The following is an 18,554-nucleotide window of genomic DNA, read 5'->3' as shown; positions in this document are numbered from 1 at the left end:
TGTAACCCCCCCCCCCCCCCCCCTTTTTTTCTTTTTGAAACGCCACAGAGTGTTTTAGTGAAGACAGGCAAAATCTGAGGACTTTACAAACGATGACGCAGATGCTCAACTTTGGCTATCTGATTGGGTCTGTGCAGATAACACTTCTAACACATCTGTAGTACTTTATTCTTTCGCCAAATCTTCTGTAACTACGGAACAGACCATCTGCTTCATGTTTACACCGGCACGCACATGCCCAGTGTCTGTGAACGGCCACTAGATGTGTGTTTTCAGTTCTTTAAATATGGACAGAGATCAACTCTGATACGCAGCTAAAACGCTGGTGTGGACCGAGATCGTATTCGTTTTAATTCTCCGTTTATAAACTAAAATGTAGTAGTGTGGATGGGGCCTAAGTGTGTGTGTGTGTGTTTGTGCTTGTTTGTATTGCATTGACAGAAAAATGGTACTCCTGGAGAGCAGGGTCACAGGCCCACAAGGAAGCCTACAGGTCTTACACTAACATTTGGACATAATAATAAAACAAACATTACTGTGTGTCAGATACATATTGAAGTTAAAAAAACCAACATAAATAGAACTAAACATTTTTAACTGTGGTTACAGCTAACTGACACTCTTGTAGCGTGAACTAGCTTACCTCACAGCTTACAGCTAAAACATTAGCACTAACAACTTGCATGAAAAACGTCTACATAGACACACAGCAAACATGATTTAAGTTTGATGAGTTTAACTACAAAGCAGGCAATGCTTTAACAAAATAACTCTTTTACCTCAAAATGTTTTTGTGAATAAGGTGATTCGTAACTTGATCCTGATTGGAGAAATTGGATGTGTTACAACTGACCCATGTTACAACCATCCCCAGTCTCCCCTATATGATTACCTGATATCTGCCGCAAGAATGAGAATTTATATAGAGGTCATTTAAAATTTTTTAAAAATCCATGTTTTGGGCAGTCAAATCATTGTTTCATTCATTATTCACATCTCAAACATTCAGATGACCCAGTTTGCAAAAGTGCATTCATGTTTAACAACGGATTAACCTAGTATCATTTTAAAACGACATCCTCCGTTATTTGTGGTCAGTCAGGCCTTTTGTAAAACTCAAGTCTTTCAAATTGTGGTGACCTCATTTGTGGAATCAAAGTAGAAATATGTGCATGGTTTTCTTACGTCATCGGTAAATGTGTCAGCCTGCTCCAGCACCCGTAATAACAGTGGCTTGCTATGGAATCGCATCTATTCAGATTGAGTTTTAACAGGGGAAAATTTACATAATTTATAATAACAAAAGTTGACTATTAACATGTAACTGTAAGTGCAATATTCTTATTGTACCTCAGATCTCCATCCTAATGTTCGTCATAAGGATATTCACATAAGGATATGGTGCACTTCAGGCTCCTACATCAACAATAGAAGTCAACTTTCTTGACATTTTTAAAATCCATGTTGACACATGTATTACTACCTAAGTTCATGCACTTTTGCTATCAGCAGAATCAGAAATCTTTAAAGGGTAAATGTGTATTCTAGTTGCCATGGTATTAGTCTGAACATTTTCTGATTTGTTTTTTAAAAAATTAAATATTATCGTACACATTTTTGTATAATAGTGTTTTTTATACATGACATGTACTGTAGGTTTACCCGGCGTGTTTGTTCACTTCTGTCCTACATGCTCCTAGGGCTGGGTGTTATGGCCAAAAATGTTATCATGATAAAAACATTTCATGTTATCATGATAAAAACATTTCATGTTATCACGATAAAAACATTTCATATCATTTGAAAGCGATAATTGTCACGAGTCAAATCATTATTTCTTTCAAGTTTAAAGGCTGACAGTGGATCACTTAAGAAATATGAGGTAGAACATTCAAAACTATTATGATAAAATCTTTTTCAACAAATATGATTAGTAAATTTTTTTTCAGTCCCTTTTCCTCAACAAAATAAATATTTTTATTAAAAAAATTAAGTGCTAATTTGTCTGTAAATCAAATGAATTAAACCAAATATCTATAGATAATATATTCAACATTTATTGTGTTGTTATTGAGGGAAATTATATTGCAATAATTATCATTATTGTTTTGTTGCCGAGCAATGCTCCCATATTTTTTTTTTTCCGAATACACTGTCACTCTCTATGATCAACACATGATAGTTACTTAATTTTCCCCATCCATTATCATCATTTTTATTCAATGCTGTGAACTTTGACCCTTTGCACTATTGGTTGCTTTTTTATCACAGAACTAGGTGTCCTGTTTGTTTCTGGTCATCTCGCTGAGTTTTTCTTTACGTAAGAGAGTCAGATAAATGACTAAAATGTAATTTCTGGACAAGGTTGTCTGCGTGGAGGATAGATACTTTGGCAGTGGTCTCCTTGACCTGGGCTGGCTTTGTGTAATAACCTTCACGCTTCCGCAGGGTGGGCTGGCAGGAGGGTGTACTGTAAAAGGGAAACGATTTGCCATTTAAACTTGAACAGGCTCATATTTGTTTAATCAAAGTTTGATGAAAGTGACACCTGGCCAGCTGTGTAGTCTGTGTACTCTGTGTACTGTAAATGATATGTGTTTAGCCCAGGTTAAGTCTGGCTCCCTCCTCTGGCTTGACTGGCAGTTCAAATGAATGTCATGGCCCACCCAACTGTGTGACCACCTGATTGTATATGCCTGTTATGATTAGACCAGGGCCCTGTTTATGAGCAGTGGACTGTAAACATAAATATCTTTGGGAAAGCACCTACTGTAATGTTTCCTGCTCGATGACACTACAGCAGTACTGAACACATGGCTATTGTGGTCATTCGGTGCTCCCATGATGCTCTTATCCTAAAAATCATAAATCCTCCTGGCTGTCGTAATGGTTCATAATGGAGCTGTTACTGGGACTATTCAGAGTTAATGATTGATGTGGAGGGTCTTTGTTTAAAGACTACAGAGTGCAGTGTACAGAGCACAGTTAAGATCCACCTGAGCACTACAGTTTTGACACCAGTTTTAGTGAGTAACCAAACTGTGCTTGACTGTAATGTTGTGCAGAACTGACTATGCAGCAAGCATAACACAACATTATTTTTGCTAAAACAGCTGCTAATTGCCTCCAATATATATAAAAACCTTTCCTCCATGATGTATAGTATCCTGACTTTTTATGTTGGTTGCTTATGAAGTTGTTGATCATAGAATATAAGTTAATTGCAAGATGCTCTGACATTCATGCTGTCATGCAGATGCACTGGTTTGTCTGCTGTGACCAATACAGACCAGTAGGTAAGAGACATTCTGGTTTCCTGTTTTCTGACTGCAACTACAGAATGGTGCTACCTCCAGGGCTCTTTGTCTGGGTAACCAGTTTACCATGGACTTTTGGCCATATAAAAAATGCTGTTTAGTGTCTTCATAATCTCATGAAAGGTTCAATAGAACATGACTGGTGCTTTATCTAACACAGAGAGATGCTTATTAACACTGTGTACCATGTAGTAACCTGCAATTATTTATTTTATTTTTGGCCCCTTGGGGGCAGAGGAAACAGGCTATAAACACACCACTGACATATCAAAATCTTATAAAGCTGATACGGTGAACTAGTAGCAAACAGCTGCTTATTTACACATCCAGCAGATACAGAGCAACATTAGCATTAATTTGTTGTATTTCTGTCCACTTGATGACTGGTAGTCTAAAGTTCACTCTACTTTTACTGTATTCATTTTGGTCAGCTCCTGAGGGAAACATCTGGCTGTCAAATTCTCCACTATGTTCACAAGCTTGTCACTAAATGTGTGTTTCTGCTGTTTGGTGCAGGGCAGGTAGGATACACTAGGTTTTTAGAGCTTTTTCGCTGCCGCTACTGAAAAGGGAACCAAAGCAATGAGTTGAAAGATGGTGGAACACTAAAACTGGGGTTTTCACTGTGAGCCACCACTTTAGTCATTTGATACATTGTCATATAGATACATTGATTTGAGCAGACGATATTTGTAGACTTTGTATCTGACTCAGGGACACTAAGATAAATGAGTTGGAAGCAACACATAGACATCACATATTTCTGTCTTAATTTAACAAAATAACATGTAATCAGAATAATTTGAAAGATCTTCTAATCATGACAATGTTTCTACACATAGTGGATTTAAAGTCACAGTGAAAGGGAAGTTAGAGCATCTTATTCTTATTGTTATCATGTCAGAGTGCACCAAATGTGTGCAGGGCGTGGTTTAGCAAAGGGCTATGGAGCAATGCAGAGCTCTGGAGCTGCATGGGACTCCACCCTGCCCTCCTACACCTGTGTTGTTTGTTCAGGAAGAGGATGGTACTGGTGAAATTGCAAGTTTTCACCAGCTGAAATTCAAATACACACCTCCTACTTAAAGATTGCTGTGCTACCTACAAGCTGAAGTGCATTTTTTCTGTGAGGGGTGTGGTTGGCCTGTTACTGCAAATCTCAATCAGTTTGATTGGATTTATGTAACTGCCTCCAAGTTCAAGATGAGTCATCATGGAGAAGAAAAGTAGTAGTTAACACAAGGACTCAGGATTAAAATGTATCTTTCATTTCATCGTGGCTTGAAAGTTTTAGTTAACACAGACCAAACATTTTGTAACTGTTGCAACACAATGTATCTGTTCAAACACCAGTAGATCGGTAGATCATGACAGAATTGTATACTTTAGATAAACTACTGCTTTCAGTCAGTCATCAAGTGAATAACACCCACCCTGATCCGCAGTCAGGTTGCTGTCAGGCCAGTGGGTCCTTTTCCTTTGCCTGCTGTCTCTCACTCACCCTTTCAGTGATCCACCATATAATCCTTGTATTTGGGTCAGGTTAGATAATTCTGAATCTAGGCTACAGATATCAGAGTTATTAGTTTAGTCTTTTCCCCCAAACTAGTTATAGAGATACGTGGTTGTATACTTACTAATTCCTAGGAAAACTACATCAGCAAATTTGTATAAACTGTTGTAAGCATGTTGCTCTTATTTATCAGTGTGGCTGAGAATAGTTAATTTGTAAAATGCTTAGACTCTCAATCCCAAACTGCATTTTCAGTTTGGCTCTGTCGACATCTCTGTGGGTTTGGTAAACACTGGTTCTTGTCTTCTTCCTTGATCAGTCTCCTCCCCACTGTCTTCCTCCACTTCCTGTTGCCAGCTGATAACAGGGCAGGTCATTTGTCGGGGTCAGTGACAGTACAAAGTATGAGACCAGTAAGATGTTAATGTTGCGGGTGCTTTACAAAAATCAGCAGCAGTCGCAGCGACAGCAGGGGCAGGTCTGCGCAGTTACTGCTGCTGTGTGTAATGTAGAGATCATTCAGAGAGATGAATGAAAGCTTAAAGCATTAATGACGCACCACTATATGCGCTTAGGCTGACTGCTTTGTCTACCTGCTGTTTGTTAATTTTATTTGGGATAGAGATCTTATTATACAGAATTTGCATTGGGTAAACAGTGAATGAATGATAGGTGACTCAGCCAAATGCACACAACCACACACACACACACCCTTTCTCACACACACACACACAAGCCATTAAAAATGTTATAGTGGCTGCGTTCCAAAAACAAGATTAGATCTCAGTTTCACCAGTTTTTTCTGGTGATCACATTAAACAGAATACACGTACAGTATAATCCATGAGCTAGCAGTTCAGTGGAATATATATTTGAGGTCTGATTCAAATGTATGCAACATTTTCTGGACATACTGTTTCTTATTGTTGGTTTTTATTTGTATGCAATATATTCTTTGATAAAAATAACCTGTGTACTGTACATGTATATCTCACAGGAGCACTTAATGTAATGTTAACTCAACCTGTTTCTCTAACCTGTGTAATTCTGGGGTGAGTCTAATGCCTAGTGGGAAATGTTCTCATGTGGTTAAATGAAGAAAGCAGAGTATGCGTGCTTATAAGCGTAGTAATTCGTATGTTTTTCTTGCACTGTGCTGACAGTGCAAAATGAAGAGCAGGAGTGTCTAGTTTTTCTAAAAGTTTTATCATTTCATTAGTGTTCCCAGTGTACATGGCTGCTTTAAAACACAGGCTTTACTGCATAAACAAGTCAGCTCAATGTGCAGCATTAGTGTAAATACCTTTTAACAAATCAAGTGTGAAATTTGGGTTACAAAATAATCTAATCTCAACCACATCTCATGGTCTTCTTCAAAGACCACATGATGCAGTTGAAAGATTGTAGGAGCTTAGTATTTAACCAAAGGTCTGAAACAGTGTGTAGAATAAACAATTAGTAGTGTTATTGTATTATACACACCTTCTCCTTTTCATGTTCGCCTTGCAGTTTCTGCATAATTACAGTACCTTTTTATAAGTGTAGTTTATGACTACTGTACCTGCAATACAACACATCCTAAACTTGTGTTAGATGTGTCATCTCATGTTTATGGATTGGAGATGGGGCTATTTCTATCTCGTGTGTTTGCATATTGGTCTGCACTGCAGTTACAGTACTGTATCCTGAATAAGCGTGGTGTGAAAAATATATTGTTTTGTGTTGCTTGCTAAGTGTTATATCTGTTATTTTTGATTCTGCATCTTCTGATATCTACTCTAAATATGAAGTGAATTCTGACTTTACCTTAGATATCACATTGTTCAAGCATTTGTCATTAGTTTTCTGTAACTACGCCCTGACAGCTGAAAGTAAGCTCATCCCAAAACATTCATAACGGCAAGGGCGTTGAAAAGCGGTGGGGATCACTATGAGGTCGGAGTAGATAATTACACATTACAGCAGGTCAGGAAAAATATTGCATAATGATGCATCAAAAGGACATAGTGTAGGCTACTACAGAGTCGACAACACACAATAATGAGCATAAAACGCACCACAATGTTGACTGCACAAGTAAGTCATCCATCACATACACGCCTACAACACCATGTTGATCGAACAAAACACCAGAACCACATCTACATACATACATCACATCTGTATAGAAAGCACCAGCGCATATAAGGCATGTCCAATATCACTGCTCTAAAATATGACACAACTTAAGTAATAACATTAACAAAGTTAGCTAAAGATAATACATTTTTAGATGTTAAGTTAAACTGCCTTGTTGTTTCGATGTGGCATGCTTTTTTAACGTTAGAGAAACAAGATGTCACTAACCTGGCTCAACAGCTGTTTGTCATGTTCACAGGAACAGGATGGAAAACAAGAATCTGTTAAAGTTGCTAATAGGCACAAGCATGTTTTTGGGTCATTTTAGAATTAATTTTTTATGGACAATGCACATTTGTTTCTCCTATATTTAAATTGCACTGCATGTTTTCTTATTGTGCAAAAAAACCTTTCTCAAAGCACTTTCATTTGTTAGTTAATTTTTTTTTTAAACAAATGCTTTCCAAAAATGATGGAGATAAAATCAGCCGTTTCAAAATGTGGTGGGGTCATGTCCCCAGTGGCCCCAGTATAAATGACACCTATGCATAAAGGGTATTACACATTAAACAATGACCACGCGTTTTGAAATGAAAGTCACTTAGGCTACGTTCAGACTGCAGGCCAAAGTGCTCAAATGTGACTCAGATCTGATCTTTTTATGACAGTGTGAACACGCCAAGTCATATGGAATCTGATCTTTTCTGGTTTGGATTTGGGCCACTTTCATATGTGGTCCAAATCCGATACAGATTGGATCTTTTTAAATGCGACCTGAGTCTGGGTACTCAGTCGGAATTGATGTGACTTTGACGTCACTCTAGAGCAGCTGTTCCCCCGCCAGATGGAGACGCGGTGAACAAAAAAGCTTCACAAAAGCCAAAATTAAACATGTGGCTCTCTTGAAATACGGAAACTCCCTGAAAATTGGGAGGGTTAGCAAGTATGAGCTAACCGGAGCTAACTGGAGGCAGATCTAGAAAGAAAATCGGAAGGCCAGCAGTCTGAATGTAGTCTTAGTGTGTGTGTCATGTTTGTGGGGAATTTAAGGTCAAATCATATCACATTTAGGGGACATTAAAGATAAACATTTTTGATTTTCACATAAATGCAATCATCCAGCCAGTTGTGGATGTCTGGATTTGTAAGAACGTGAGACAGACAGATTAATGTCGGTCTTAGCTGTAGATATGTCACAGTGACTGACTCATCCCTGTCTCTTTTTTTTACACTATAGCTGTCAGTGATGTCCAGATCTTAGAAACAGACCAAACTTCCCTCCCATCATGGACGCCAAGAAGCCGGGCATGCTGCAGCATCTCCGCCAAAAGATGCTGCCGCACCTCCGGCGAGGCAAGGCGAGCTCAAGCAAGGCCGTCATCCAGCTGGAACACAGCATGGACCATCGGATGAGCTCCTCCGTTCCCGACATGAGGGACATGAGGCAGGAGTGCGTCTCCTCCAGGACACAGTTCCAGCAGTCCAACTCTCCCAGCTACAGCAACCCCTCCACACCGCTTATCCAGCCTGTGAGTGGCCTGAGGAGTGGTGGGAGTGGCCTAAAGATGGAAGTAGGTAGCGGTGGAGCTGGGTGGAGTGAACACACACTAAGTGTGCCCGTGGACTGCACAGACTGGGCTTCCTCCCAAGAGTCAATCAACATTCTCTGTGAGGAGGAGAAAAGCTTCAGACCTGCCAGGGGTATGGAGCCTGAGGAGCTGGCCTTGCCTGAAATGATGACTGTCTACAGCCCAGACCTTCCCACTGTGGAGGTGTCCCAGGATTGCTCACAGGTACAGACACATGCATTTGAAATGTTGAGTCAGTATAGAAAAGAACAGATCAGTACTCAAAACATAAGCAAAGGTCTTTACATAAACTGTAATAAAGTTTTAACTTTACAGATTATATTCATAGTCAATTAATCTGTCAATTATTTTCTCGTTGTTCGGTCTATAAAATGTCAGAAAATGATGTCCTTAAGTCTGTTGTTTTGTCCCCAGCCCAAAGATTTTTCATTTACTGTCATAGAGGAGTGAAACAACCAGAAAAGATTCACATTCAAGAAGCAGGAATCACAGAATTTAGACTTTTTTATCTTAAAAAATTACATAAAACGATTCACTGCTTATCAAAATAGTTGCCGATTAATTTAATATTTGGACAACTAACTTACTTTGGATTAATGTTTCCATTTTAATGCTTTTGTAGAATCATATACAGTGAGCATGACAGTAGAATACACTCATATAGTGTTGTATTTTGTTCTTTTCCTTACAGGTAAAGAGATAACGCATCTCTAGTGAATTGGTTTATTGTACATTGGCGTGTGTGAGGTGTCAGGTGTATTTACATGGGATGTACAAAGTTTAACTTGGAGGAGGTGGATCAAGTTGAAATGGGAGATCCTTTCCAAAATCAATAGTCTACAGCAGCACTGGGCAAACTCTGGCTGTGTGTTTTCATACAGCCAAGGCATGAGATTTAGTGACGCTTGTCTTTGCACCATTGTGACACCTTTAGCAGCAGGATTTGAACATGGTCCCACTTGGCATTGTAATTGTGTATGACAAAATATTTCCTGTAAGATTAGATATACTTCTAACACCAGCATTTTCCACCTTGCTCCACAGAAACTTGAACAATTAGTGTTTTTTTGAGTTCCCTCTCTGTCTATTTATTTCTGTAGATGTTGCCTTGCCCCCTCATGGACAATAGGCGGCAGACAGGCTACTTACTACTGAGTAGTAAATTAATAAAGACCTGCAATTAGCTGAACGTCTGGTAGCCTACTAGTTCTTTTGTACCATTACATCAGACTCAAATGAATGAAGTACATTCATAAACTGTTTCAGTTTCATCTAGAAAATATGCTGAATGGCCATGGAGTCTTGGTGGGTCAGTGCCTTGCAGGTTGTTTTGGCTCCATGAAAGTCAATTCGTATTGTAGTAGTTTTTGACAGTACTTAAATATACTGGGCTTGCTAATTTCTGCAGCTGTCAGGAATTTGTAAATATCTCTGATTTTAGCCTTATTCTAAAAACGTTGAATCACTGGGCAGTTACATTAACTATATTAAACTTATAAACCTATATGTTTCATATATTTTTTTTTGCTCTTTAATAGTGGTGTACTGGATTTAAAAATAATAAGTCTTTAGGGGTGTTACAGTGAGGAATTGAACATTTATTTCCTGAAATGTATTTTCTAGAGACGTGACTACAGCAGAAAGAAAACCAAACATAGCCAGACATAAACAAAGCACATGTTTACAAAGAACACAGCATCAGAGACAACCACAGACGTCACTAAACAGATGACAGAAATGCATCAAGGACAAAAACTGCCTTTAGTGCAAGATGTGTTCATTACATTTGTTTTGTAAAGAGAATGATGCAATGTTGTACCCAATTTATGTCTGAGACCCTGAGGTACAACATACTTTCAAATAGGTGGCCAACAGTTTATTGCCAAAAGACTGTTGTTTTATGAATGGTGTTTATCTCTTCTATTTATGTCTAGTCCAGTCAATCAATCAATCAATCAATCTTTATTTGAATAGTACTTTTCATACAAAACACAAAGTGCTTCACACCATAAAAACAAAGACTGACTTTTACCCATGTCTTTTTTTTTGTCACGTAAACATTAATGATTATGATGATCTGGGTAGTGCATGTCCACTACAGTACCAATGCAAAGGTAGGAATTTAAGGAGTGAACTGTTTGCAAAAGGTTTATATAGGAATAATTTGGCATTATAATATAATGACTTTTTAGGTAATGTAAAGACAATTCTAAACCTTTAGCAGTGCCTTACTTTCTGAAGCAGGATTTCGGGTCCGTTCTGTAAGTTGGCAGTCTTTCAGTATCACAGTAGCTTACCTTAAATGATGACTATGACTGAACCATGTAAATGCTCCGTATTTGTATAGCGCCAATAACGGCCAACCCGCTCTACCTCCTGAGCCACAGCCGCCCCATGTGTTGCTGAATAAGGACAGCAAATAGTGAATGTTTGATGACTTTGCACCACACCCTCGATAGTCTTACTGTGATGTAATTGCATTTAGAAGTTATGTCAACACAAAACCTCCACTTTTGAAACCTTAAAAAAAACCTCAAATAGCATCACTTATCGAGTGTTTATGATAACATCTACCAGATGGACCAGGTTTTAGGGAAATATCAATTTCAATTTTCAGTTTGCTTTATTGACATGAATGTCAAAAGAACAATATTGCCAAAGCTACAAAAGAACAATTCAATTCATAATGTGTGTGTGGGCGCCATAGGTCAGTCGTATATAGAAGTAATTTTGTGTTTAGGATCAATAAATAATAAAATAATCAGCATCAAAGAAAAAAAGCAATCAAGTATAAAATGTGAAATGCATGAGTTTAGAAAGTGCAGCTCTGTCTCTACCTGTCCCCTGTCTCACTGGGAGCAGAGTCTCTCCTCTTGTGGTAGCCAGCTCTGTCTGTGGCAAACCTTTTCTACGGCCAGGCCGTGTTCACTCAGTCTGTATGTTGTCAGAACTTTTCTCAGTTTAGGGCATTTTATTGTGCTCAGGTAATTTGCCAGTGTGAATTCTCTTTTTTGGGCATAACATTGTAAATAATAATAATAATATCTCAGCAACAGACATTGTTGCCCCCCTCAGAATGAAATGTAATTACTTTGATGATCAATTAACTTTTCATCTTTCATCATGTGAAACTTTTCATCCATTTTTTGTCAATACTTTGGTTTATGACCAAATACCTTTAAAATTCCCATCAGCCTTAGCTGTCCTTTCTGTTTCATGCAATTTTGCATATGTTAACATGCTAACATGCCAAACTAAGATGGTGAATATTGTGAACATTATACCTGTTAAACATCAGCATGTTATCACTGTGATTGTGAGCATGTTAGCATGCTGATGTTAGCATTACTCTAGCTTAACGACTCTTCAGACTTTTTAGTCTTGTCAAAATTTATTTTAAGACGGTCATTATTTTAGTTAAGACAGTACTTACAGGGTGTGTATTCCATAACTTACGTTGTCTTTCACAATTTACTACAGTCAGTGCTGTTACAGTATAGGAATACTGGAGGAATGCAAGTCAAATATAATTGACTTGACTTTGCTTACTTTACACAATAGACTTATAGAGTACACAGTGTGAAGAAAACAAAATTTTTCCGGGGCCCAAGAGCTAGTTGATCCGGCCTCAGTCTTTGAAGTCTGTGCACTGGATTGAAGTCTTTGGCTACAACAGGAAAATCCCTATCCTTGCCTTAATTACTGAAATGCTGACTTTTTGCAGATGGAGGCTATTAAACAGATGCACTTTCTCCTGGTTATGTGACCAGTACACAGTAGGACATTAGGTCCCTATAAGAAATAGTGTATAATATATTGGATATGCATATTATATATATATATATATATATATATATATATATATTACTTATATTAAATATTCAGCACTACTTTTTCAAAAACAAAATGAAAATGTTCAGTTCCTCATGGTTTAAGGTCTACAGGGAGGTAAAGGCTCAGCCTTTTAGTTACTTTGAACTGAACAACAAGGCAGACTATAATTCTTTCGTTTAATGCTGTTCAGTCCCCAGGATACAGGAATTTTTAATAAATGCACAGAGGATTTGTGATGGTGGTAGAAATGCCAAAGAGAGATCAGCTCCTGAGCCTTTCAACTGATCAGCTCTCAAACTTCCCTCTTTTTATAATGTGGGACTTTCCTCTTCAGTAGATGAAAGCATAGATTTTTTAAATGTTTATTATCTTTGTCTCTGCAGTATGATAATCATGAAGATCACACGTTAAAAGACGGGGACAACCAAAATGTAAGTGTTGTTATCCAATTTGTTAATTTGTGTTCTTGAACTGATGTCATTTTAACACTATTTACTATGATGTATACTAATACTATTATCTCGCTAATAATATCATCATACTCAAAATGTGAGTGTAGGTGGTTCTATCCTGTGGTTAAAATGACTCTACTCTGTTTTGGACTGTTTCTGTCTAGCAGCTGTGTCATAGTTTAACTGCAGATTATTGTGTTGTGTTCAGGACATGATGGGACAGTAGGCGGTGTGTGTTTCAGCATTTAGTGTGTGTCCTCCTCGCTTTTGTGGCCGTTCAGGGTTGGGAGGCTGAGCTGGGTGACTCCAGGCGACCAGGGTTTATTCTCTGAAAGATGCTCAGTTTGGTGGAGAGGCTTAAGAGTGATTAAAAAATCCATTGCATGGACATGAAGCATAGACATCATACAACTCCATAAAGCTTTCCAGAAAGTTTGCTTTTTTATTTTGTATCAAAAACAGTATCAAAAACATGGTCTAAAAAGCAGAACTAAAAACGTACAAAGTTAGGAGTAAAATACATTTCACAACTATTGAGTTTCAGCATGTATGATTTTGAAACGATTAAGTGGAAGTAGAAGAGATTTAGCCATGTGTTATGAAGTCGGGAAAAAAGCCCAAAATTCACATTATTGTTATTCTAAAAAGAATAATAAACATGCACAAAATGCAAACTGGCCCCATGTGCTTCAACCCCTAAGCTTATTGTGACTTTACAAAGAGAAGAGAAGAACGTAATGACGAATGATGACTGTATGACGGATTCTAATCAAATCAAAACGTTAACATATCAAATTAGAGAATTTGGAAATTCAACAGGTTGGTGCAGCACACTGAAATGTGTCTGTTGCACCAGCTATCAAAAGCTGTCACATGCCAAAAGCCAGCATCAGATGCCAGGCCAGATTTGTAATCTTGCATTTTTCAAAATGTTTCAAAAAACACAAAACAATCTCATCAACATTTTGGTGTGTGTGTGTGTGTGTGTGTGTTATCCAGTGTGAGATGGCCAGCGAGACCCTCAGTGTGTCGGAGAACATCAGGGATCCTACCAGGTCCTTCCTGCTCACCATCAACCTGAAGGGAGGACGCAACCTGGTCATCAGGGACCGCTGCGGTAAGAAACTCATCTTACCTCTGCTACTGCACATACAAATACTGTATGGTAAGACATTTCAACAGGGAAGTGCCAAAAAGGGACACAGCTCATTTTACATATGAACAATATAATGTTTAGAGCAGATCGTACTCTTTGTGTTCATGTACTGTCGTGCATGCAGAGGGTGGTTGTGGCTGTACTGTAGCTCAGAGCGTAAGATTCTGAAAAACCTGAAACATGTTAGGAGTCTGATATTATGCAAACAACACTAAATCAACTGGATCTTCAGCCACCATGAAGTAAAATGATACCTTAATTGTCAGAATAAGGTAACTGGTTAGATGCCAAAGCAAATAATGCTTTAGCACATTAGGAAACAAAAGGAAATGAGAGTGTAGTGGTAGAGTTATATTCACTTTCCTACTTTGCTTTACACTCCTAAACCTGAAAATCAGTGTTTGGTGAGCACGTCATCACTTTAACTTCCCAGTTTTTTCTGTCCATGTGATTTCTCCACCTAGAGATTTCATGAGCTCTACAGCTAGTGATACATTGGCTATGTCCAGTGTTGCATTCCTGCCGTGTTATATAATCTGACAACTGCAGTAAACGCTGCGTCCTCCGTAGTAGTTTTCTTTCACAATAATTGTATATACCGTGTGTATTACTTCTCACACATGGTTTTTACAGTTTGGCATTTATGTCATAATTTCTGACATACATGTGCATTTTGGGCCGCAGTGAGGAAGCACTACTACTGTTATTCATTTATTCTTTCTGTTGTGTTGTCAATCACATGTTGCAACCGCCGCTTACTGTGTCCTGTATCACGCTTGCACTGGCCACAGTGTTTGTGTTTAGCCTTGGCTCGATAATGATGTTTGTTTACAGACTATGTTATTGACTCCAGGGACGCCTTAGACAGCTGAATGTCAGGTTAGCGGTGAAGGTCCTGTAACAGCCGGGGCTGGATTCCACATAGCATATTACAACGTGTCTAAGCCACACCCAACATTCTTTGCTCCAGGGCTTTCACACTAGGCACGCATTTGGATTAAATTTTCTCTTTGGTCTGGCTTTGTGTTTACACAATCAGGCTCTGGGTAAAGTTAAAGGGTAACGTTGGTATTTTTCACCCTATTTCCCATGTTGTTGTGTCAGTGTGAATAATTGGGACAACATTTTTGTAAAAAAGGGCTGCCCTGTCAAAGTATGTGCACTAACGTGCTTGTCTTTGCCATTGACAGGCTCAAATTGTGTCTCTCAACATTATGGATTCCATTAAGGTCCCTACAGAGATAGACCTTTTTGTTTTACCAGAAACAGTTACTGTATCAAAGACTCCACTGACAAAAACAGTAAAATATGCTGATGATGTAACAGCAAAATCATACAGAACCAGGCATAATCATACAGGACATGGATACAGAGGATAAGCTGATGTCCACAAACTGTGTTGCTGCCCTCAGCTGGTCACAGATTGTACTTCCTTTACCTCAGAGTGAAAATGATCTGGTGGAGCAGCCACAAATATGAGATATAAAAGTAAAAAAGCACTTTTCATGACAGTGTATTACCCCCACCTGTTGTCTTAGCTACATGTGATACAGGAGACACTAGATAACACACACAAACAAAGTTTGCAGCTGCTGTCACTTTTCACAGTGGAAGCTAAAATCTGATTGGCTTTTGATTCAGGAAGTTGTGGTCCTATCGGCTGAGGAGGGAAAAAAACCACATCCTCCAAACAGACACATGAGAGATGACATCATGAGCAGGTCCTCCCTTTTACTGGAAACCAGTACATTTCCCTATAAATTAAGAAACAAGGGTAAAAGGCTATTTAGAAACCTAGTTATGGAAATTAGAAGCAGGGTAATTTCATTAGTATTCATTACAGTCAGTCACAATGGCAAGCCATCCCTGCTTTTGAAGCATGGAGTGAAAAGATAAGGAGTGGAGTCTTTAATTCTGTCAAACTATGAATTTCAGAAATTAAACCAATGTCCTTTCACAGCTTGGTTGGGAAGGGATATTTTGTTGCCTATAAATTAAAATCTTTTTTGATTGATCAGTTCATCTTATAAAATCCTTTAACAGCTGCTCTGTTAGTTAATATTTATTCCCCTCCATCAACAGCGATGTGTACTGGTGAGGTGTCGTTTAGCAAGACACCAAACCGCCCTACCAATCTGATCAGCGTAAAGAACACCAGCAGGAAGTAACAGATAATAATCCAAACTGCATTGTTTTTTGTTGTTGGTGTATATCCTTTTTAGGTACCAGTGACCCTTATGTGAAATTCAAATTGGACGGGAAAACGTTCTACAAAAGCAAAGTGGTTTATAAAGACCTTAACCCCACATGGAATGAGACCTTCTCACTACCTGTGAAGGATCTGAACCAGAAACTGTACATCAAGGTAACTTACGTTTTATGATTAGATGCATTATTCTGTGGAAAACGTTCATTATTTTACCATGTTGCCTTTGTATTAGTCAGACATACAGAAGGAAGAGCACTGCAGTAAAGTGTCAGAACTTCTTTATAATGCTCAATGTGCTTCACTGGTTGATAAGGTTTTTTGCAATGCACGGTGCTTTTTGGGGGGATTTCCGTGATTGTACCTCAGGTGGTGCGATCCTAGAGCAATGCACGAGGGAGGTCTGATTCGCAGTTGTATGGGATAAGTCAAAACATGAATGAAGTGTTATATTCAACAACTGTTCGTACCGAGAATTTCCCTTCAAGCCAAATGTTTCAACGGCCTACCCCTCAAGCTGAAACCGTCCGACATTTCATCTGTGAATTAAATTAACTATGAAAATGTGTGTTATTATCAAAATCCACAGCTGATGAGTTTGCGCACAACATGATCACAGTAACCAGTAACCATGATCGTGGTGTACATGCAATCAGCCACTCACTGTTGCAATACTTGTACTCTGTATACTCTGTGATGGGCTCTGTATCGACAGTCTCTTGGTGTTTGACATGACACAGGTATACGACCGTGATCTGACGACTGATGACTTCATGGGCTCCGCCAGTGTCACCCTCAGTGATCTAGAGATTAATAAGTGAGTGCCTCAGCGATAATGTGGAGTGTGTTGGAAGCAGTTGGGAGTGTGTAGCTTCTGGATTGATGAGACTGATATCAATATTTGAGAGTTAAACAAAATCTAATGACAATATATCAGATATATAGTACATAAACACATAACAAACACATTTGATAAGTATGTTTTTGTTTTTAAAATCATTTGTGACCATGATATGTAGTGAGTGGAATATATCTTTGGCATTTTGATACTGCAATGTCTTCTTACCTATTGGCCGAGATATAGTATGCTAATAATTATATTTTTGCAATAAGCTATTGTTGGCTAATATATCAGTATATTGATCAAGTATTTACTTTGAGTACAAGTGATGAAAATAGCTTGGAGGAAAGTTTTCTCCTTAACTATGAATAGTGTAGTTCCAGTGTAATTTAATTGTACTGTTGATGTACTAAAGCAGTGGTTCCCAAACGCTTTTGGTTAGATACCCCTTAACACTAAACTTGACCCTTGTCACAGATTGCATTATGTCGATGTTTAGTGTCCATTTTAGTCAAAGATTGTAATTATTTTATTTTGGTGTTAAGATGTGAAACTATCCATTCTTTCACAAGCAAAAAGCAAAGATTTAAAAAACAATCATGTCGCAAACCTTGGTATTGAGTTTGTGCTAAACATGAGAATTGTATAAATTGTTAGGGGCTACACTATGACTGGTTTCCCACATTTATTGTCATTTCGAAAGTTGATTTCACTTTACCCAACAAATGAACAAACCCACCTTTTCATTTCCTTCCAAAAGTCCAGCTCAATTCTTAACCAGCCTCAACACTCAGGTCCATCTCCTGAATTATCACGTTACTGTTCTACAGATGCACAGTTTAATACAACAGCCCTGCAGTCAGTGTTATCTTTGTGGAGCTTATTATCTGCTGTTTTTGTTTTTTTAATTCACCGCTTTGATCATTGTGGTGACTTCTCTATTGCAAGCTGCAGCCTTAAAAATTACCATAGAGTCATATAACACCTATCTGAAACTTTGTCAACAAAACTTGATGAACGATGAACCACATAAAGGTAGCATTTATTGCAGGGCTATTGCTATTGCAGGATTGCATGTGACATACTGAAGCTCAGTTTATATTTAATTATAAAATGATGGTCCTGCTTCCGCAGCCCACATTAGAAACCACATTAGCCACATCTGCACCAGTGCAGCTTTCAGTGTCCAGTAGTGTGATCGATGATTTGTGAAACCACATATTGTTGTGTTTCGGGCCTGTAAACACGGCAGCCTCAATAGCACATGACTGCCCATCTCTGATCCAGATCTGTTTAACTTTAATTGAACATGAAATTCCCCTTTTTCAGGGTCAATGAGCTGTCTTTGCCCCTGGACGACCCCAACAGCCTGGAGGAGGACATGGGGGTTGTGCTGGTAGACATGAGTCTGTCACTCAGAGATGGAGACAGCAAAAGAGGCAATGTATGGCAACCTCCCATATATATATATATATATATATATATATATATATATATATATATGCATGCATGTTATCTGGCAGTGGGG

The 18,554-nt window shown here is 38.4% G+C and overlaps 1 protein-coding gene across 4 annotated transcripts in view; it reads left to right on the top strand.

Moving 5' to 3' along the window:
- Positions 1 to 18,554, top strand: part of LOC123958476 (multiple C2 and transmembrane domain-containing protein 2-like) — a 38,038-nt gene that overhangs the window by 1,619 nt on the left and 17,865 nt on the right. For all 4 annotated transcript variants that reach the window (XM_046031812.1, XM_046031814.1, XM_046031811.1 and 1 more), the window contains exons 2-7: positions 8,186 to 8,741; positions 12,755 to 12,802; positions 13,823 to 13,940; positions 16,202 to 16,344; positions 16,926 to 17,002; positions 18,356 to 18,470. In XM_046031812.1, coding sequence (XP_045887768.1) covers positions 8,235 to 8,741; positions 12,755 to 12,802; positions 13,823 to 13,940; positions 16,202 to 16,344; positions 16,926 to 17,002; positions 18,356 to 18,470 — 1,008 coding nt within the window. In that variant the 5' untranslated portion in view covers positions 8,186 to 8,234. The remainder of the gene's footprint in view (positions 1 to 8,185; positions 8,742 to 12,754; positions 12,803 to 13,822; positions 13,941 to 16,201; positions 16,345 to 16,925; positions 17,003 to 18,355; positions 18,471 to 18,554) is intronic.

Source organism: Micropterus dolomieu, linkage group LG20 (assembly GCF_021292245.1).
Source record: "Micropterus dolomieu isolate WLL.071019.BEF.003 ecotype Adirondacks linkage group LG20, ASM2129224v1, whole genome shotgun sequence".
Lineage (NCBI taxonomy): Eukaryota > Metazoa > Chordata > Actinopteri > Centrarchiformes > Centrarchidae > Micropterus > Micropterus dolomieu.
Note: the sequence above shows the minus strand (reverse complement) of the source record. Positions and strands in the feature narration are given on the sequence as shown.